The sequence below is a fragment of the Ceratotherium simum genome, chromosome 9 (genome assembly GCF_057802395.1).
Source record: "Ceratotherium simum simum isolate JZ-2026a chromosome 9, ASM5780239v1, whole genome shotgun sequence".
NCBI lineage: Eukaryota > Metazoa > Chordata > Mammalia > Perissodactyla > Rhinocerotidae > Ceratotherium > Ceratotherium simum.
In genome coordinates this window covers 66,038,900-66,062,980 of record NC_141908.1, presented here as the reverse complement: position 1 = coordinate 66,062,980, position 24,081 = coordinate 66,038,900, and the positions used below count along the sequence as shown (strand labels likewise).

General features: G+C 34.7%; 1 protein-coding gene across 7 annotated transcripts in view; it reads right to left on the bottom strand.

The window, feature by feature from the left end:
* Window positions 1–24,081, bottom strand: part of GULP1 (GULP PTB domain containing engulfment adaptor 1) — a 287,155-nt gene that overhangs the window by 69,970 nt on the left and 193,104 nt on the right. For all 7 annotated transcript variants that reach the window (XM_087435476.1, XM_087435469.1, XM_087435472.1 and 4 more), the window contains 2 exons: window positions 6,815–6,886; window positions 532–630 (listed from right to left, as the gene is read on the bottom strand). In XM_087435476.1, coding sequence (XP_087291602.1) covers window positions 532–630; window positions 6,815–6,886 — 171 coding nt within the window. The remainder of the gene's footprint in view (window positions 1–531; window positions 631–6,814; window positions 6,887–24,081) is intronic.

Sequence of the window (24,081 nt, the reverse complement as noted above, 5' to 3'; positions counted from 1 at the left end):
CACACTTTATGCGTCTCTTTCAAAGCACATGAAGAAAAATTCCTAAATACAATACCAAACACTGTTTTTGTTTTTTTGTGGTTCTTTTTGGTGAGGAAGTTCGCCCTGAGTTAACATCTGTGTCAATCTTTCTCTATTTTTTTTTTTTTTTGTACGTGGGATGCCTCCACAGCATGGCTGATGAGTGGAGTAGGTCTACTCCCAGGATCCGAACCCGCGAGCTTGGGCCACTGAAGTGGAGCACGCAGAACTTTAATCACTCAGCCACGGGGCTGACCCAAAGACCAAATACTATTGAATACACTTAGTATAAATTATTATATCCCAAACACATGCTGAAGAATGCACCATTCAGAAAGCAATCCCAAAAGTTGTTCTTCCTTCTAAAAGTTCTATAGAGTCTTAAATTGTCATTAACTGAGAACTAAACAGTTCCAGTTGGTAACATATTTTAAGTATTTGTTAAAATAGGAATATAATCACAGTTAATTAAAGACTAGAGTGTTTCTGACATTCAAAAATAAGCCTTACCTTTGTTTTGGGTTCTAGAATTTTTACTCCATAAATTGATATTTGCAACTCAACTTTAGGAATTTTCTGGCCTTCAGATTTCTTGATATGTCTTGCAAACTACAAACGAAAAATTATTCACAAAACTATAATTCTGTTTCTATGGAGAGTGAACACAAACAAATATATATTTGAAGTTTGTTCCCAGTGTCTTCCATTAAATAAATTATTGCCCATTATAAAGTATTTTATAAACCCTCCACATAGCCTCAAAATATTTAGAAATCATAGTAATCTACCATTACTATCATTAAAATCAGATCGATTTTCAGTGACTTCTTAAAAACATTTTTAATGTACTTCTTTCATGATATTTAAAAACTTGTATTCATGCCAGTTGAGAAAATGAGAACTCTTTATGGGATGACAAGCAGAAATCAGTTCTTTTTTCTGTGGATCTTTTGTTTTTAATATCTTTAGAGAACTTGTAGTTCACCAGCACTGGATATGCCGTCTTTGCCATTTCTAGATACTTACCTCGTTTGGTATACCATCCTACCCAGTCAAACCAATGAATGGAAAGATACAGATTACCATATCACACTGAAGTCAAGAACTGAAGTAATTATTCCAGCTAAAAGACTCAGAACTAGACTCAGTCTTTGAATTATAAATATAGTGAGTTTCTTGAAAACAAACATTTTTAAAAATCCTTTCATAGTAGTATTTATTGTATCTTCTTATTTAATTAGTAGGTGTATATATTAGGTTCTGTTATAAAAATCAAAAAGGAAATCAGAATACCCATGTACTTAGTAGATGGAGTTTCTGCCTCTTTCCAAGAATTGCCAGATTTAGTGGTGGAAAAAAATTATAGGAGCTGAATTAAATTTGGACATTAAACAATGAATATTGTTTTAAAAAATTTTTATTTTAGAATGCATATATACACTTTATATGTACGTCTACACACATATAACATATATATGCTATTTAGTATAAGTATGTCCCATGCAATATTGGGGAAATACACTAAAAAAATTATTATTGAGTGCCCTGATTTTATCTGGCAATGCTACTCTCTCCCTACTTTCCTTTTTTCCTCCCTCCTCCCACATTTCTTTTTAAGAAATGGAAAAAAAAAAAAACCTATTGAAAAAAATAGGATTTCTTACCCCTCTTTTAGGACTTCAAAATGTTATTTCCTTGTATAACATTTTTTCATCACACGGATCATCCTAACTTGACTCAAAATAGATTACATGTAAGGCAGGGTGGGCGTTTAGTCCTCTTTTGTGTGTCATATATATTTGCACTGTGCATTTCTCTCTAATTTAGGGCAGATGTGAATACACATGGTATAGTTCAGTCCTGGAGCAGAGAGTGGTTAAAGGCCTTTTCTCTTTTCACGGCTTTGCACTGCCAGGGAGAGTAATATAATTGATACATATATGCATGCCTTGAAGTGTCTACCTTAATATCTAGGGAAGAGGGGAGGGTGGCATTTGTTTTCTTTCATTTTGCGGGGTATAATTTTTTAGCTTGCTGTCTGTCCTGTTCTATAAATGTAGACAGCTTTTTTTTTTTTGTATCCAGCAGTCTTACATTCTGCACATGACTGGCTAATTCGTGCCAGAGAATTTTTTTTGTCTTTAAGAAACTTGTTTTGCTTCAGTGCAGATCTTTAAAAATTATCCCAGCTCTCTCCCAAAGAGAGTGGATTAACTTTGTTTCTTTTCCCTTTGTGATCTCCTTCCTGTATTGCCATAATTAAAACAATTTGAGGGTTTTCACATATGAAGGCTGACAAAATAAATCAGCTGTTCTCCATCTATGTGAATGCATCTGAGCAAAGCCATTCCCGTCTTGGATGCAGAAGCATTCTAAATTGGCTTCCTAGGGGCTGCTCTTGTCCAGAAATAGACAATGAGCAGTGGCTCTTGAGGGCTTTTCCACATCTGGACACAACCATTCCTGTGACCTCTTTTAGTTTCCAAAAAGTCTATCATAAAGCAACCACTAATATTAAACTTATCTGTGGGGTTATTTCTTTCCTGCCAGGAAAAAAAGGGAAGAAAGAATGGAAGAAATGAAGAAAGGAAGGGAGTAGGGACTGGAGGTAGAAAAAGCAAAGAGGGAGGAAGGAGAGAGGGAGAATGAGATAAAGAAAAAGAAACGCAAACAAAAATATCTGATCTATGGCTTGTGAAGCCTTTTTCTCTGCTTCATATCAAGATGAAGCAGTTGTGCTCAAAGAAGATCCAGAGGTCATCCTATCCATTCTTCCCATTTCAAAGATGAGAGAAATAAGTCTCAGAGGAGTTATTTACCTTGGTCATAAAATGGGTCTGTAGCAATCACGCCTAGAACTTAATTCTGCAGCCACCCACAAAATAACTCTTTTCTTTTGCAGAACACATGTTCTGCATTAAAAGAAATATATATTTTCATGCATATCAAGGTTTACACTGGTTATTGCTCTTGATTGTTGCAAGGATGTTGCAAAACACTTATGCCTAAGGTTAGATTTGTTCAATATATATTTTAAACAGAGTTTAATATTCTCATTCCTGTCCATTTTTTTAAATTTAAGATGACTGTATTCTGTGGTTTGCATTATCCCTCTAAAGTCTCTTTTCCTACCTGTAGACCTCTTAACTGTGTTCCAAAATACTTCTAATTTACATTTGGAAGACAGGCTCATCATTCTTACTTATATTGTATTCTTTTCTCTCCCTATTTACTACTTGAATGTTAATGCTTGAAGAGCCTTTTTGCAAATTTTTTTCCATTTTTGTTTCAGTGGATTCACTTAGTTATCTAGATAGAGCGATCTACCAGTAAAACCTGAATGTAATAATCCAATAAAAATATTCAAAGGGGGTAAAGCCTAGGCATTCTGCAGGATATCTGAATACAACCAACAAATAAACAAAACAAATCTTTATCACCATAAAATGACGAGGAAGGATGAAGTATTATTTGAAATACATAAAGTACTTAGTTAAATATATGTCCCTGGTAAGTGGAACAGCTAAAGAAAATTTAAAAGGAGCACCACTGAGCTTCAATATTATCATCACAGAATTTCTATTCATTTCTCAAAGGACTTTTAAAAGAGTAAAATCTAACTTTATTATTAATGGAATATATATTATTAGGCAATAAAATTAATGAATTTATTACTGAGCCAAATATTCTGAGCTACTATTCCTTTGTGGTTCTTATACTTAAATTGTTAATTTAATAAAAAGTATTCCTAATAATTCTGCTGGGAAATCAGCTTTGTATGTATGTATATAATTAAATTAAGCTCTAAACAGTTTATTAATTAAATAATTGGTTATGAAGACAAAAGCGAGTGTTACTCTCCACAAAGAGAGTGAAGTCAAATGGAGAAACTGCTGGACCTAGATTTAACAGAACTCCACAGTAACTCCCCAGGCTGTATTCCTTCAGGTAGCTTCATGTAAGTTTCAGTTAGCTCCATTGGGGTGAGGGGTCTCTCCTCTAAACCTGGGGTCCAGGAATGCTGCCCCCTGGTTATCTCCCAGAGAAATCAAGAAGTTTTAGATCTATATACCAATATTTATCCACATGTAAACATCATAACCAGATTGTTTATGAAATATATTGAGCCCTCTGATATCTGTTATTAAAAATAAATTCATTACAATAACAATGCTATTAAATATATAAAAGTTGAAAAAGTTTTCCATTACTATTTTTTGAAAATTTGGTATTTCTTAAATCGTGGGCTAAACCAGGATTAAGAAATAGAAATTGTTGAACATGATCAAAAGATAGAAAATATGTTGTTTTGACAAATATAGAATCTGAAAGTAAAAACTTTAAAACTTATAAAAATATATTTAAGGGGGCCGGCCCCGTGGCGTAGCAGTTAAGCGTGCGTGCTCCACTGCTGGCGGCCCAAGTTCGGATCCCGGGTGCGCACCACTGCACTGCTTGTCAAGCCATGCTGTGGTGGCGTCCCATATAAAGTGGAGGAAGATGGGCATGGATGTTAGCCCAGGGCTACTTTTCCTCACCAAATAAATAAATAAATAAATAATCAGGCATAATTAAACATAGAAGCATGAAAAAACCTTATTGAAAATCTCATATGTTTTCCATCATCTGTATTAGTCCTAAATTTTGAATTCTTCTTTAATGTCAGAAGCCAATATATTAAAATTGCAAGCTTTTGAAAAATTAGTGATATTAATAAAATGTTACCTAATGTGGCAAATAAAATAATATACTGAACTATGGTCGATAAAAAAGCAGTCAGAATACAGATGTTTAAGTAAAATGAGCAGGAAATTCAAATGGGGGATGAGTATACAAAGCAGAGTTAATAAGCAAATTTCTTTTTTTCCAGTAGAACCATAGCACCATCTTCTGGCCATTTCTACATGACAACAGAATTAAAAAGGAGCCAGGGTCTAAGTTCTTGAAATAAATGTAAATACTCTTATATACTCTGAGCTGTAGCATCTGACTGCTGACAAAAAGAAACTAAAAAAAAAAAATTAAAATAAAAGTAGATAAAAATCATTGTTTTATTCATTTTCTGTAGATCATGAATCATTACCCTTAGATATACTTTCTTGATCTACAAAATTTTTGCAATCAGCAAAGATTGCTTATAAATACATACTTATTCTGAAAGATACTTGAAAGACAAAAGCTACTATTAACTGAGTACGCATTTTTAAACTATACTAATATTTTTTATCTTACTGTAAATCACTTTCCTTTATTAACAGAGTACATTTCCAAACATGAAACTACACAGGAACTGCATATGTAGTCTCACAAAAATGTATAAAAACCAGCCATTGTTTGAAATCAAATTTCATTTCAAATATCTCTTTACATTTTATCTAGTAATTATGTAATTGAATCCTCTTGGTTTTGGATTTGAGTTGACTGAATACAGAACCTCCTAGGTATAAAGAAACATTAAGTGTAAATACCACGCTATTCTTTTATAAAACATTCTGATTGCAGTGAAGTTGGACTTATGCCCAGGGTGTGCAACATTTTGAACATTTAAATAGAATCTTATTCTAAATGTTGTCCATAAACTGTGAGACCTTTTTAATCCTCTATTAGTGCTTAAAAGTACTGGCCAAATAAGGGCAAGTCTAAATTATTACCTAACGAGTAGTGGAAAGAAATGGTTGTCTAGTCCACTTTTTTTCCCAAATGGAAGTGATATGTCTTGGGACCTTTTACATATTTACTTAAAAGCATTAGGTAAAATATTTACACATAAAATGGATGGATAAAAGTATCATCTACATTTATTTCTTCACTCAGAAAACAAGCCATCCCACTTAAATTTCTGCTCAATTTAAACACTCAGTAGAGTCCACCTGATAGGACATTCTCAAAGCAAAGAAATAACTTTTTAATGTTTATGACTTTGCCTGACACAATCAGAGGCCTAACCCTCCTGGGGAATAACTAGATGATCTCTAAACTAAATAAAATTAGAGAAGGGTTGTTTCTCAAAAATATTGTGAGAGCAGCTATGGAGAATAACAATTAACTGTGTAAACAAAATCGTACGTTAGATTTTCTTAATGAGATAAAGATGAGAATTCTGCTGTAAGAGTTTTTCAGATCTTAAAATATCAATGAGAACAATGTCTTTTGTGATGTGGTGCAATTAGAAAAACATGCTAAGATGTGTGGTATCTTATGTAAGATTTTCTCATGAAATTTGCTGATTATGAGTATGTGGAGTTGCTTATGAAATGTCCTTTCTGCTCTCTTAGTCTCACCAGTTTCTCACGTCTGCTCACGGACAAGGCCAAATCCTCTTGGATTCATCCATTAGGACATCATTAACATACAATGTCACTGCAAAATTCTGCTCTGTAATCAACTCTAACTCCACACTTTCAACGATGGATATAATACCCTACCTATTAGACAGTTGTTACACCATTACTAGTTTTTGAGTTAGGGCATGAGCCCACATTGTTTAAGCAAAGTAAAGGCAAGCTACTAAATGTCAACACTTCTGAAATATTGCCATTACAATTTTTTGTTGAGTATGAGAAATTACACTTTAGAAAAATATGAAGTGTGCCACATTCAGAAAAATAAATATGTGTACACAGTTATCATTAAATATGTCTCCTTGATCTGGTGATATTTATTCAATAGTCCATTTTTAACAGGATGAAGCCATATCTGCACAAAGCTATTCATGCTTTGAATTTCCATCAATCTACTGATGACTTAAGACAGAATCAATACACTAGACATTTCTTTGGAGGGCTTTCCCTACCTTTAATTTCCTTACAGCATCTCTCACAACTTCTGTTCCTTTGGGCTGCTCCACTTCTGTACTGCCAAGAAACTGAAAATGGTCATTTGTGAGACACAGGCTTTACTACATCATATATCATTAAATCATTTTAAAATATAACATGGCATAATAGAATGGTGTGACAGTAATGCAAATCCAAATCCTAATTAAACAGAAGAGTTATTAATTTATATTATTCTATATTACATGAATAAATATATTATTTAATCACACACAATTCTTATTATTCAAAGATTTTTAAAAAGACCTTCTTCCTAAATATTTTACTTGCAGATTTTTAATGGAAACTAAAATTACTTCATTGGGCCCAAAGGAATGAAGTTGATCCCGAAATTTAACACACATTAACAATTAAAAAACTGTTAACAGTAAATTCAAAGCATATAAATACTTTTTATTTGTTACTTTACTTAAATGTCAATAGTATATTTTAAGATATTAATATGGCTTAATATAGCTTATAATTTCAAATAAACATTTTTCTTTGTTTTCCTATTATGATACTCAGCACGTAAAATTTTAAATTACAAATTTTTTTAATACCCAATATACACCATCCATCAAAGCTATAAGCTAAACTACATTTAAAAATAAAACATACATGATCTACAATTTTACTAAATTTTAAAATATCCCTGAAGGTTTTTGGTTAAAACTTGACCTATCCCCCAACAAACAAAAAGTTTCATAATAATTACCACATTGTAATAAAATCTCTATTCTGCAAAGACATAATATCTCCTAAAAAGAAGTCCAATGTTTTGAAATGTTCCAGATCAAGTAGAATTGAAATATGGATATTTTATTCTATAAAATATTTCTACATAAATAGCAAATAATCCTTAAATTCATTAAGTGTATATACATTACCAAAGACTTTTTTCTTTTCACATACTACCAATTATAACACCAAAGTGAGTCGTGAATTCATCATTTCTTATATAAAGAGACATATGTGTATGTATGTGTGTAGACTTTACATCAAATGATTAAGTAGAATCTTTTTCATGTGTTAACTCACAAAACGGAAGGGAGCAAAATAGTAATGTCAGGGTATCTTTTTAAATCACATTTATTCCTTCCTTCATTGTTGACCAAAAAACAACAATAACAACTAAAGAAATCAGAGACTTGTTTTTCAAAATGGGCTCTCTGTACTAGCTGCATGAGAATTACCCAAGGAGCAGGTTAAAATACAACAATACAGATTCCTTGGTCTAGTAAATTGGCATCTTTAAGCATAGGGATAGGGAATTATAAAAGCATCACAGGTGACCCCTTGCACTAAAGTCTAAAGAACACAGTTAGAAAACAGTAACAGGTCAGGAGGCTAGTGGAAGGCAGATAGGAAAGGTTAGCTGAAAATACAGGGGATAACGGCTGATCTTCTTTCTGGTGAGCTCATGGAGGAAAGAAAGTGAAGCTCAGAAGCATTAAGGCAAAAAAAGTTTCACTTCTCAGATTCTATAAGATATAACAGTTCCTTTTTCTAATAAGCTCAAACTATACTCAAAAACAGCTACTAGGGTCTATATAGGATATCATCAGGCACTTGGTTTGAACCACTGTGACCTCAAGTTGGCTGACCAGGCCTGCAAAACAGACCAAAATAAACGGGGACATTCTCAGCTTAAAAGGAATTGAAAACCTGCTCCCAAGATGTGGGAGAGAGTCAAATCTATTCCTGACGCCAATGGACCTGTCACGATTCTTCTGTTTCAGATCAGTGTACTCCACCTCGGCTGCATGATAGAATCACATGGAAGCTTTAAACTTAGACTAGTGCCTAGAGTATGATTTAATTGGTCTGGGGTAGAGCCAGGGCATCTGTGTATTTTAAAGCTCCCCAGGTGATTTCAATGTGTCACCAGGTTTGAAAAGGACTGTTTTAGTTCATCCAGAAAGGATAAAGGGTTTAAGTGACAGGATGGGGAGTTAACACAATAGGAGCTATTTCATTCTAACTAAATCTATGGGGTAAACTTCTGTTCTCAAGTCCTCTGAATTTATCATATTTATCATATCACTAAGAGTTTCCCCATTAGTGAATGGTCTAGCGTTAGCAGGAACAGAGAGGCAAAGATAGACTCGGTATCGTAAGTGATACTTGAACTAGAAGGAAGTGTCTGATGTGTTGATAAAAGACTGTAAGAGTTACTGGAAATATTTATGGAAGAATATTCATACTTCGGCAGAAATGTCATGAGTCATAAGTATTATATGCAAATAGACCCATAGGGGAAAATTATGAGAGAACTCCAAGTACATCCTAAATGAATCAACCTCTTGTGGTGCTCTGGGAACCTTTCAATATGTTTCTTTCACGATGGCTTTAAGTAAACCATCCGAGTAATGGAACACAGGGAGAAGCCTTGAATGATGGTGGGAATTAAACTACAAAGACATCTAATATGGACCTTGCCACTTAACCCAATTTTTCTATATAATGTTAGATGACCTAAGTGGAAATAATTTTAAAACTGAAAAGTAGATTATTCCTTATAATATTTCCGATATTTCTTTAATTATAAAAGTCATCATGATACTTAGATTAAATAATTCATATTTATGTGCATTATGTCTATATAAAATATTTATAAAACTCTTAAGTATGATACAACATGTTGGAATAAACTCTAGGCTTAGAATCTGAAGATGTTAGAAAAGTCACTTAATTTCTGCTTTATTTGACTCTTGAAAAATAAGGATAATAATATTGCTCTTCTCTCCTTAAAAAATTGTTCTGAAGATCAATTACAATAAGAGATTACAAAAAACAGCTCTGTAAACTGCAAAGCGTTCTATAATTATGAAGGATTGCCATTCTTTTATTTAATGATTTTTTGGGGAAGACACTAGAATTTAGTGGATACCGTTGGTGCCTGCTCAGCTCTCTTTGGATCTACTTTGTCAGCACTTGGGTCCATCCTCCAGCTTCTCCATGCTTTGCTGGTAATGGCTCACACTCAAGACTTTTGGAGGATTCCCTTTGGGCAATGAGATCACGTTGCCAGTATTGAGAGCTAGAAACATCTAGGAGTATTTTGCTTCCCCCTCCCCGTATCACCACATTCCTTGGCCAATGACTGGTGTGGAAGTACAAAGGCCCAGCCCCTTTGCTTGGAGGTGGGGTAAACTCCAAGGTGGAAGGTTATGATGCAGAGAATGGGGCTGAGGCTGGGGCTTCGCCTGATGCTCTCCTCTTCCTTGATTTCTTCCCTTTGTCTGACCTGCTTTCCTACGCCCTTACTGGTTGCTCCTGGGAGCAGCCGCTTACTAAATCACTTGCACCCAAATCTTTGCCTCAGGGTCTAACTTTGGGAGAAACTGATTTAAGACACTGTTAAATGCTTAAATGCTTACATTCAGGAACATACAGTCTAGTATTCAAACCACAAATAACAAGAAATACTCTTGTCGTAAGTGCTATCAAAAGGCTTGTATACAGATAGAGGTAGGACTTTGCTTGTCATCTTTTTCCACTCTGCTGGTGCCTGAAGAGTGAAAGAAAAGATGGAACTGAATAGAGCCATGGACAAAGGATTAATCCATTTCATCCCAACCGAGTCGTTAACTAGCTGGAGAAACAAGGCCAGGGAAGCTCTGGACTGCAAAATGCTAGGCCTGCTGAGAGCAGAGGTGAAGCTCCTCACTGAGACAAAGAAAGGGCTACACCCAAGTCCACCTGGGGAATTGAAAGTCCACGGGACCCCTTTCCCAGCCTGTCTCCTAGGAGATTGGCTGCTAGTCTTACAAGCCTTCGGGCAGGAGGATAATTCCTTAGGGAAAGTGGCTCAGGAACAAAAAGACAACCTTTGCTGACACTTGGGGTCTCCACATGAGATAGATGGGCCACCTGACCAATCACCAGTTGACAAGCCATGCCCAGGCACACAGAGCTGCCAGTCAGCCTGTGAGTGCCTCAGTTTACAATATCCAAACACACGAAGGATGTGCATATATTTGAGGAAAGCCACTCACATGAAAAACAGGGAAGAAAAACACAGAAACAGAAACAAAAAAGAACAAGACAGAATCAGAGAAAAGCAGGGACAAGATGACTAAAAATCTAAAGTCAATATAAATATACTGCATCCACGATAAACACAGGATACTATATAAAGTAGCATTCAGAGAAGGAAAAAGAGCTCATGGAAATGATGAAGCAGGCAATTAAAAAAAGAAATATGAATATTAGAAGATAAGGTGGAAGAAATTCATCAAGAAGTAATTATTGGGTGCTTACTATTTATTAAGTACTATTTTAGGAGTTGGGGGATACAGCAGAAAATGAAACAAAGCAAATCCCTGCCCTTATGGACCTTATACCCTAGTGGAGGGAGCCAATAAGAAATATAACATAAATAAGTAAATTATATAGTATTTTGGAAGTGCACTGGAGAGCCAGCAGGGATGAAGGGGCAGAGGTGCAAAACATGTGAGTGTGTCTGTGTGTTGTACCATTTTAAGTAGGATGGTTGGAAGAGACCTCACTGATAAGGCGAAATGTAAACCAACCAGAAAGGCGGTGATCCATCTAGATATCTGAGGGAAGGCAGGCCAGGACAAGCGAACAGAAAGTCAGATATTTTAAAAGAAGATTAAAAAAAGAGAACTATTAGAGAATTGGTCTAGGACAGTGTTTTTCAAAATTCAGTCCCTGGGAACAGTAGCATCAGCATTATCTGGGGACCCGTTATAAGTACAAATTCTACTGAATCAGAAACTCTGGGGGTGGGTCCAGCAATCTATTTTAAGATCTCCTCCAGGTGACTCTGATGCTTGCTTAAATGGGAAAAACACTGTTCTAGGAGATCCAACCTCAAACCAGATACAGTTCTAGGAAAATTCTGGAAAAGTTCAAGAAAAACTGAAGGAAGAAAATTATCTAACACTTCCTGAGAAACAAAGGCATGAATTTTCAGACTAAAGGACTCAAGATTACAGCACTGTAATGAGTGAAAACACAAATACAAGCACAACACATTAGACTCATCATCAATATACAAGAGATAGAGAAAATATCATGAAAGATCCAGAGAGAAACAAGAAAACCACAAAGGACCAGGAATATAAGTGACATCAGACTTCACATCAGCAATAATGGAAGAAAAGTAACTTCAAATTCGAAGAAAAAAGATTATTTAGAGCCAAGTTCACAGATTATGAGGAGAGAAAATTACATACTCAGATGTGGAAGGGACCCAAAATTTACCCTCCCATGCTCCAGTTCTCAGCAAAAAATGAAGGGAGTAAAAGAAAACAGAGGAGGAAATGGAACCCAGGAAACAGGAGAAGGATGACAGCAGGGTATTGATAACAGCTACAAACATGACAAATCAAAGCACAGCAGGGCAGCAGGTTATCCAGAAACATAGAAGAAAATAACAAGATAAGAGTTGAAAATAATGCAGAGGAGTTGAAAGTGGTTGCTTCAATGAGTGAGACTTAGAGAACAGCTGGGGAATATTTTGCTTTTTTCATTATAAGCATTGGGGAAATATTTGATTGTTTAAAATGGACATGGAGAGGCCGGCCCGGTGGTGCAAGCGGTTAAGTGTGCGTGCTCCGCTGCGGCGGCCCGGGGTTCGCCGATTCGGATCCCGGGCGTGCACTGACGCACTGCTTGGCAGCCATGCTGTGGCGGTGTCCCATACAAAGTGGAGGAAGATGGGCACGGATGTTAGCCCAGGGCCAGTCTTCCTCAGCAAAAAAAGAGGAGGATTGGCAGATGTTAGCACAGGGCTGATCTCACACAAAAAAATAAATAAAAAATAAAATGGACATAGATAACTTTGATAAAATAAAAATTAAATTAAGCCCTCAAATGATAACAAGTTAATGTTGCACATATTCACTTATTCCTTTAAAAAAATTTTTGAGTATTTACTATTAAGAGTCAAGCATTTACTAAGTGCTGGGTATACAGAAGGGGAAAAATATCCCTGTTTCGACATATTTATATGGTGACTGACAAACAATAATGTACAACTAAAAGTTCACAATGTTATAAACTATTATGACATCAATTAAAAATACATATATATCTAAAAAAAATCCCTGTTCTCAAGGAGTTTACATCCTAGTATGTGTGTGAGATTATACGTATGCATGTATGTATTTATATATTTCTCTGTTTATGTCTAGATCACAGATTTATACTATATCTTGATGGCATATGTAAAAATAGCACAAATAATAACATGATAAACTGAGCAGAGTGTGAGTAACATTTAAGATCGAGTAACCAGGAAAGTCCTCTCTAAAAAGGGAACATTTTAGTAGAGACTTGAATGAAAGGAAGAAATGAAACATGCACCCAAACAGATTGAGGTTAAAATGCCTCTGACATGTCAGCTAGTGAAGCAGACTCAACAGCTGGATATACGAAGTGGAGCTTAGGGAAGCAGAATCCTGGGTAGAAGGGTGTGGGTTAGGGAGATCCTGGCACTGAGGTCTCAGGGAAGGCCTGAGAGATTGAGAAGAGTGCCAGAATCATCGGTCCCCAGGTAGCCGCCATGTTTCAGAGGGAGATGAAAGAGAATAATGCTGCAAATGGGAATAAGATAAGTATTCAGGGAAATGGCAAGTGGAATCAGGAAAATTAGATCATTAGTACTACTAATTAGGGTTGTCAGATTAGCAAATAAAATTAAAGAATGCTGCCGTTAGTGGGAATGTAAAATGGTACAGCCACTCTGGAAAATAGTATGGTAGTTTCTTTTAAAACTAAAGATGCACTTATTATAGAAACAGTAACTACACTTTTCGGTATTTATCCCAGAGAAATGAAAACTTATGTTCATGCAAATATTTGTGCACCGATGTTCATAGGAGATCTATCTGTAATAGCCAAACATTGGAAACAATCCAAATGTCCTTTAGTGAGTGAATGGTTAAACAAACTGTGGTATATCTATACCTTGGAATACTACTCAACAACAAAAATGAATGAATTATTGATACATACAACTCAGATGGATTTCAAGAAAATTATGCTGAATGAAAAAAGTTAATCTCAAAAAATTTCTTTTCTCTTAGGTTTTTACCTAAGCAAAAAATATAGATTTTTTTTTTTTACATTCTCTTAGAAAATGAGACATTGGTATGTTTAACATTTTAAACTGGGTAGAAATAATTGCTTTTGTGTTTTAGCAACTTTATGTCCTAGCTCCTCCATGTGGCAGAAAAAAATAACAATTATGAGAAGAGAGTATAATGTATCAGACAGTTTTGTTTATATATGTAAATTCAATGTTATTTTTCAGTGTGGGAAAGAGCAAAAGAAAGAGTTGTATTCTGTGACAAAGTGATAATGGTTGGTGCCATTTTTTTCTTACTTCAAGTACTCCAGATTTTACTGATTATTTTTCTTCCTAGCCAAATAGACAACCCAAATAGACAACATTCATTTCAGTACATATTTTTCAGAAAGATCAGTCATAAGACCTTACATAAGTGTGTGTCTTACACAATTGTGTGCTCATGCTTTGAAACTCTACAACAATTTTTCTGTTTACTTAATGAATAAAAATTTGTATTCTAATAGTAATGTACATTCACTACACAAAATTTAGAAACCACAGAAAAACATATCAATGAAAATAAGCATCAACTATTATCTCATAACCAAGAGGTAATTATCATTCAAAGTGTTGTGTGTTATCTTCTAAATTTATGTTACAGAAAAAGTAATCAGCCAATGACAGTCTCAGGCCAACCTATGAAAATAAATAAAACCTCTTAAATTACTGTATATGATTGATTTCTATATCGGGCATTATTTTGTGTGTGTGTATATATATTTAAATTTGACTACTAGTTGAGTTATTAAAAGGGTTGAAATTAAAATATTGAATATGACTTATAAGTAATGTGGACAGATAAGAAAGATATGAAACACTAAAGGGACATTTAGGATATATTAGACTATGAAAAGTAAGATGATGGCAATCTAAGACCATTTCGTGTATTCTTAGTCTATATATTGAAAGGTATGAAACCATGGCATACATTTTCCACACATTTTACAAACTATAAAATGTCTTTTAAAATCTTTCATAAAGACTTTGATAAATACAGAGCAAATTTTTGATACTATAAAGCTAATTATATATTCCATGCGAATATCCCAACCTATGCATCTCTCTGCTCAATGTATTTGAATACTTAGCAGATGTATTCACAACAGGTATTTCAGAGGTGCAGTCTGCTGAAATTAAAAACATAAAAATGTCATCAAACTCACTATTACACACAAAAACATTTACTTTATAGACTTCTTAAATTAAAATGTTATTAAGATGTTATATTTGGCTTAATATTTTCCAAAACTCCCACAGCTAATTTTCAGTTAATTAAAATGATACAGGCTTCTCTTTTAAACTAATCTCAAGTGACGTCTGTATTCATTTCTTCCAGTTCCTTCATTGTATTCCTTTACACCTACGATAACCATTTTGCAGAAATGTGTGAAATTTTGAGGATTCCATCTTCATTTTCAAATATTACTTGAAATTGACTTTTTTTTTCACTTGAAAGGCTGACTAGTTTGTTTTATGACTCACTTCTTTGCCAGTAGAGAGCAGTGTTGGACACTATATGGACCTATTTATAATCTCTGCTCTCTTCCTCAAATGTTTGTAGAATCACTGAATAACTAGGTTTTTTTTTAATGCCAGATAAATAACAATGAAAGTAATTAACTAAAGAGTTACTAAGCCTAACTGCTATGAAATTTGACACTATTTAACACATGAAGGAGCTAACGTACAACAGAAATATATAGATACATTTTATTTATCTCAGAGTCAAAATATGCCAATTTTACGTAGATAATATGTTCTCTAATTATTTTAAAATATTAAGAGAAAATAATTTCTACTTTTTGCAACATAAAATCTTCATCTAACATCAAGGTTAATAAATAACTATGGGTAGCATAATAACCAATGGATATTCCAACCATAGAAAAAAAATAAATGGGTATGTCTCTATCTTTGTAACCAAGGTTGCAGAGCCTCCAATAGGACGCAGCTAATTTGCTTGGCATTAACTTGACTGCATATGTGTAAAAAAAAAATAATATTTAAACCTTCTAGTTACTCAATTGCATCCAGTAGATCAGCCATATAGGAGTAAGCCCATTTAATTTTATAGTCTTTATTCGGCTGACTTGCCATGTCACAGCGCCAAGCGATAGAGGAAAAACCATTTTTAAAAAGCACATCATAATAGTCAATGGCTAAAGAAGGGTCAGAATCAATCGGATTTAAACCTATTACTTAATCACCAAAAGCATAATCCTGAGAAAAAATTAAAATAGATCCACCAAAAAGAAAGGTTATAATTTAAACTAAATACTCTAAAGGTTATCCTTTAAAAGAGGACCAGGACATTTTGAAAGAGAATAAAAAAAATATTGGGCTTAGTATTAAAAGGTCTACATTCTATATCTGATTTGATATTTAGGTTCCTCATTTTATTGTAGTAACTCTCCACTAAATTTTATCTGTTCTTATTTTACATGGGTAAGGAGTGTGTTATTTTAACAGGCTCTTGCTTTTAAAATAAGATTTCAAAGTTTAAGCCAAAACAAACCTACTTGCTATAAATAAGAGACTGTGCTCGTCGCCCACTGTGCCAGGGTCTCCCAAAGCGAGCTTTGAATCACACAGTCACAATAAGAAGCAGAGAGTTTTTGTCCTGTCCCAGAGGCCCTCCGCAGTCCAACTTCCCTCAGATCTGAGGAGTGAGACAGGTGGAGTAAAGAGCAGGGCATTCACTTGTGTTGTTATAAACAGAAGTATTACAAAAATAAACAAACACCAACTTATACAGAAAACCAAAAGCATGGACTTGGGAGCCAGAAAGGCTTCACAACCCATTTTCTCATTAGAGAACCACATGATTGTGAACTATGGAGATACTAGCATTCAACTCCCATTATTTATAGCTGTGAAACTGAGGACTAGGAGGTGAGGTGACTCCTCAAGGTCATGAAACATTAGTAGCAGAGCTAGGATTAGGACTCCAGCTCTCCTAATTTTCAGATACATATCCTTTAGTTTTGCTACGTTAAATAAAACAGAAATAGAATGACAGAGAACATAGTATACTGGATATATATTACTCATTTATGCCTCATTCATTTGGCTAATTAAGATTTAGGTTATATATTCTTTCTACTGTGAGATATGCTTACAATCTAAGGGAGTCAAAAGAATATTTAGTTGGCTTTACAGTTAGGTAACCTGGATTTCCGAATACCACTTATTTACTGAACCTCTCAGAGCCTCAGTTTCCTCAATCATAAAATGAGGGTAAACTCATAGTGTTTTTCCCAGAATTCAATGAGAAAATACAACCAGTGACTGGCACAGAGCCAATATTCACTGAATTTATGCTTAGAAATTATCATAAAATATTAAAATAACAGCTACAACAAGCAAACAAAAAAAGCCAACCCACCCACAACAGACTGTGAGGTAAGCAAGAAAAAAACCTATTTTAAGTCATTAGTATTGGGATTTTGGCTCCTGAGGCAGCTAGACTCCTTACCAACACATACACAGGTGTATTTTTTTCTCAAAATTTTATTGGCTATTTTCAAACCTTTGTTCTCCTTAATTCTCATTGTAATTTAATTGTAATTCTCATTGCAATTTAATCAATTATATAAAACTTGAGACAAGTGAGATTTTTAGGATATCTATACATGATATGCGCCTATTTGTGGATGCCTTATCAATAACTGTTTATACTGTTTTTCGGAAAGGCCAAGTACTTTTCTTCTTAAATATATTCCAAATTGCTTTATAGTTTTGAGTAAATAAGTTTTTTTGATTCTATTTATAACAAGTTATTGCTACTATAGGAAATATTTACCCTGTATCCAGTGAGCTTACCAAATTCTCTTATTAAGCCTAGTAGTTTTATTTATTTTTTAAAATGTGAGTCTACTGGAATATAATTATCAATGAAGTGACACACATTTTCTATTCTTTCTCAATATTGTTACCAATTTTCATTTTCCTTGCTTACAAAACGATGTTGAATAACACTGATAATGTCTCCATTTCTTATTCTTGATTTTCATGGCACTTACTTGAGCTTTTGGCAAATACAATATACTGCTTATTACTCTACTTTACGTTCGTTTAAACTTTGACAAAGTAATTGCCCAAAATCTGCTTGTGTTCCTAAACTCTGTCCAAAAAGAATATATTTATCAGGAGAAGCCCCTAATATTTCAAGAACCCTCACATCTCTCCTGAGCTAAATTTATCTCTTTTTCTCCCTTTTGGAGAGAACGTTCCTTAAAAGCTCTAGCATCCCTCCTACTTCAGGGGATAGTGTTCCCAGTACTTCCCTTCTGAGATACTGTATTATTATCATCATCATCATCATTATTATTATTATCATTATCATTATTATTTCTATATCTTAAGCCATTTCAAAAATATTTATTGTGCTTCATCTATATGTCAGGTCCTGTTCTAGACAATGGGGAGGCAGCAGTGAACAAAACTGACCAAAATCTCTGCCGTACAAATGCTGCTGTAGGCTATACCCTTAAATCTTCAGTGACCAGAGAGGGTGCTTGTTTTTTCTCACTGGTCCTTTCATTCCACTCTACCCAGAGGCTCAGTATTTGAGGACAATCTAAATAGATTGCAACTAGAAGGCTTCCGAATATAAAATAACGGCCACAGTGGAATTTTCTGGCTGTAAGTGATCATTGTTTGTTTTGAGATCTTAAGCTGTTTTGGAGAACACCTCATCCCATGTCCTGCTTTCTTTAGAAAGAGATGAAAAACTACTTTCCAGATCTTGATAGGTTGTACATTCACTAGCACCACTAGCACCACTTAGTCTTCACTGTAATGCTTAATTGGTTTTGTTTGAACCCTACTATATGCTGATTTTATTTAATTTTCCTTGGCCTTTAAAAAAATCAATCATTGCATATTCCTGGGCAGCTTTTGAGAGTATTTCTCAGCTGCCCTTTGAAAGTTCTAATCCTGGTATTAGCATAGACCTTTATGTTTTTATTGAACTACTTCTAAAAATGTAATAATCTGATGAGTGACAATAATTCCAAACTATATAAAAACTTCCCTTTACAAATACAGAATTATATTGCAGCATATTACTTTGCTCAAAAAGAACTATACATTTCTATTTCCCATGATATATTTGATTAATATATCAAATACTTAAAATTGCTATTTTCAGACTGCACAACTGGCATTTGAGACGAACCTTTACTCTAGATGCACTTCATTATTCATATGACTAAAGTTTAAAGTAAGCTACTTATTTTTACCATTTTTAATATAAGCATTTTATGACATGCCATTTCAATTCCTTGCCCATCAGGCTTAATATAAAATACATACACTGACTCAATCCTGAATTTAATTTTTCATTTAAAAGCAATAAATTCTATTAAAATGCACGAATAAGTGAAGTATGGCATGGACATGATAACATTAGAATCATGATACTTATTTGCCTCCCATTTTGCGGCAAATCAAGTATAAATTTCAAGATTATGTATGTCCACAGAAATGATGGATGCTGCTACATGTAAGAATTAGGAAACAAATGGCATTCTCTCTTTGCTCCAAAAATTTACATTCTGTTACTGAATATTCAGGTTGAAATATCTGTAGAAACCCAGGGAGCCTCACTCCATAAAGCCCCAGCGAAATCCATAAAGAATTTTACTAGAAACCCTGAGAGTCACTGCCATTTTAACATGAGGAATTCTTTATCTGAAGATAGACGCATTCATACAGCAGACAGCACGTGGAAGGGCCTTTTCTAAGTCCCTGACAACATCTCATTGGAGCTGGACGGGCCTCAGTCACTAGAACCCCATCTGTCAAGTTACCCCTACAGAATCCTGCCAGCAACCTGCAGGAAGGAATATGAAGCGAGTGGATGGTAGGTAAGATGTCACGAGAAGGGCAAGTAACTTTCTCTTATTCTCTCAACAGTCTTCTTAGCCTCGCCACAGAAAGCACTTTTGGCGTGCCGCTGTAAAAACACTTCCTGGGAGAAGGAAGAAGTTCAGGTTGGGTTGGTTCTTCTCCACTTGTATTGAATTTTCAGTTTTTTATTGGCATAGCAAATTTACCAACTTGCCATATACGCGATGTGTAACATACAAATCCCCATGTAAACACTGAAGTCAAAGGGCTTTATTTTGGTTAATTCTTAATGTCTTCCAAGATTGGCTGTTTACTGAACAATGAGGTCAAACTTAATTCTGCATAGTGATATAGTGCTTAAGAAGAATCTATGGACTCACAGAAATTAAGATTTGAATCTTGACTCTACTGTTCCTAAGTCATTTTGGTCCATCTACTTTACATCCCCAAATATGTTACTCTTTATAAAAAAAACGGTAATGATACTTCTACATAGAGCCATTCTGAGGACTGCTTGAGATAACAGGACAATACCATTTAGCACAGTGCTTGGTATTTAATAACATAGTGTTTAATAGATTTGTCTCAATCAAGTAGGAGAACTAACACTATTTTATAATAAAAGCCAAAAAGTCTCCTTGAAATTAAATTGTTCCATACTATATAATCCAGGTATATTACAAAAAACAGCTATAATCAATTAGTTTCTGGTTTTATCTACTACTTTGAAATTATATAAATGCAAGTGAAAAGGAAAGGGTATTTTTCATGCTGGTTCCCTCAATGGTTTTAATGTCCCATTATAACACCAGGAATTTAGTAAATTGGAATCTGAAATTAAAAAGGAACTATGAAATGTATATATATAAGCAAATATCCCCATGACATTGTAGTTAAAATAAAGACAAAAGAAAAGGAGTGGATAAGTAGGGTACTATTTATCAAATATTAGAGATTAAAATTTGTAGGAAACATTGCATTCAAACCTTATTAGGTGCTAAGTATATCTCATATGATATTTTTCCAGAAACTTCTTTTCTAAATTTCATAAAGTAAATAATTTGATAAGTTACTATAATTACTTCTGCTGTTAAATTAAGTGTATCTGTGTACTGTCTAGGTGCGTGGTGATCTCATTAATGAGGCCACGCAGTTGGTCAACCATATGGTACAAAAGAAGTTAGTCCGAGGTAATTACAGAGGCCCCTTGGTTCAGTGACTATAAATTGGTTAAAGTCTGAAACTTGTTCTGTTAAATGATCCAGTTTATGAAGGTCAAGGCACAGCATCCAGAAAATATATCATAAAAATGACCTCAATGCCTCTAATTTGTATGTCCTAAGTTCAATATATAGATAGATGGATGGATTGATTTTGAGTCAAAGTATTTAACCTATTGGTTATGATTTTCTGTATGAATAGAATTGTACATTGATAATTCTGCCGCTAGCCTAGAATAGCACATCTGCCCCCACAGGGGAATCAGTTACAGGCCATACCCAAAGATTTTGCATGCTATGCCTATTTTCTTAAGAATATTTATTGACGGGGAGATCACTATCTCACAAGACAGGGAGATCACTACCTCACAAGAGCATCTATCTGCTCCTATAGTGAACATTCTGTATATTACAATATCCTTCCCAGTATGGAGTTATTTTGAGGATAATGACAATGAGGTAGGAGCTAAAATACTGAAGGAATGAAGGAGTGACCTGAGGATTGTAGATGACATCAATTAGGAGAGGAAGAGTGGCACAGTTTGATAACATGAGACTCAAAGCTAGGGGATTTTAGGCAGAAAGAAAGGAGAAGGACAGTCAGTCCACCTGCCAGGCCAGGTGCTCTGGTCAGAGTTGTGTGGAGAAAACCTCCACCACTTTTGGAAAGTGTTCAAAGCTGGGAAAGGCCACAGGGGATTCAGTGTCCTCAAAAAAGAGCTGGTTTTCCTCAGAGCAAGAAGCAATGTTCAGGGGAGGGTGGGGGCAAAGGAGATTTTGTTGATGACTGATCTTGAGTTCCTAGGGACCCAGGCATAGTTCCTTCTTCAAACAAAAAACCATTTTTTTCATTTCACTGATGTAAAAAAATCATTCACTATGTCCCAAAATGTATTTATAGTGGCTTATAAAGAGTCATAAAATAGAGGAAGATAAAATAAATTAGAAAAATAAGGCAAAAGGAAAATAAAGCAAGATATAGAGTAGAAATAAGTTTGTAGTTAAAAGCCATGTAATCCTATAAATTTCCTAGAGGTGGATCATAAACTAGGCTACGAGTTCTTCAGCAGCAGCACAAAGAAACACAACCACTTAACAATATGATTCACTGTTGACAAGGTAAAATAAAAATAAAAGTGTTTCATATATATGGTGGGACTTTGATATGCAACTAGATTAATATGTGATTTCACTGACAGAAGTGTTTGATAGTTCATTAAATTTCAAATAGCCCACTAGATATTTGTTTGATTTTTACAATAACTAAGAATATGAAAAAGTTTCACAGTTATTACTGACTTCATTTCAACCCATCATCTTCTCTGCTATTTTCAAGTACTTTGGAGAAATACCTATCACTCTCAATGAAAACAGGATAAAGCATTAACTACTTTTGCATTTACATTCTGTCCTACACAGTTGCCTGTCTAAATAACTTTCTTTATAATTGTTTTACCAACCTTTAATTTACTCAACCATGAAATAATTCTTAGGTGTGAAATGCACTTTGAGGCATTGTAGGGTATGTATTAACATATGGGCAACTCAAGCTCTGCTTTAAAAATGATTCTGCTTGGTACAGTTCCCACCTCCAGTAGATCCGCCAAGCTTTTAAAAGTCTCAATGAATTTCTAGAGTCAAGTTTTCCAAATTGAAAATCATGACATCTTGTCAGTTTTACTTTTCAGACAATACTTTTTTTTTTAGAGCTTTCCTTATCTCCACACTGTTAACGTTGGAAATTAGAAGTCATGACATTCCCTTCCACAATGCAGGGTAGTGACAGCTGAATTATTTCTGCTACTTAGCTCTCCTAAGTATGGTTGCATTACTTTTGAGATTTTCCATAGTACTAAATCAAGGGTAATAATTATCAGGAAAAAAAAATGTGTTGGGCAGACTGTGATAAACATTTTCAAAAGACTTGTCAAGACTTTATTTTAATAAATATATGTTAACATAAAATTAAATCTAGAGAGTTAGGACACAGGTAGGTATAGATTTCTGAGAATTAATTTAAATGTGTATGTCACTAAAACTTTATATTATACAATATTACCAAAATAAACTTAATGATAGCATTACTAATTCAAGGATTCATAAGGCATTAGGTAGGTAACTGTGCTCTCAGACATTTGTAGAAAGGATTCAGTGAGTGCCATTATAGGCAAAGCTCATGGCAGTTGTGTTCATGTCTAGTTATGTTTACAGGAAAAGGATACTTTCCAAGAAAACTCCATTAGACCTCCCTTTAAATCTTCTTCAAGAAGTTATGCTCTGTTGGCATTTTAAAATACTCAGAGATTAAATGAAATTCTTGCAGATGGCTAGAAAGTATAGAGAAAGGGATGATTTCTAACATAAATTAGCCTTCTACGTGTCACGCACTGTAGAAACTGTTTTCTTACATAATACCTCATTTAAGGGTAACGGAAATATCGAGAAATGTTCCATAAGTTTGTAGATTGAAGGCAGACAATTTTCACCTTTAGTAAGATAATTAATATTCGTTTCAACATCAGTTCAAAATCACAGACATTACCTTACAGACATAATGAATAATTTACTCTAGCGTATTCTTACAGCACTAATATAACTAATACAGCACTGAGATAAACATGCAATAGTGTATCCTTATTAAGACCAATTCTAGGTTTGGGCCTGCCCCGTGGCCTAGCGGTTAAGTGTGTGCGCTCCGATGCTGGTGGCCCGGGTTCGGATCCCAGGCGTGCATCCACGGGCCGCTTCTCTGGCCATGCTGAGGCCGCGTCCCACATACAGCAACTAGAAGGACGTGCAGCTATGACGTACAACTATCTACTGGGGCTTTGGGGGGAAAATAAATAAAATTATAAAAAAAAAAGACCAAGTCTAGGTTCAAGAATGCATTCTGACAAATTAGAAAATAAGTGTTCTGAAATGTACAGATAATCTTTCCTTAAAAATCACCTTGCCAGCCATGGGGCAATCATGATAAATTAAATGCCTAATGAAACACCTCCTTCCATGGCCATCAGATACAGCTCTCGCCCCTCTCTTTCCCTCTTCTCACTGGAACTGGCCTATT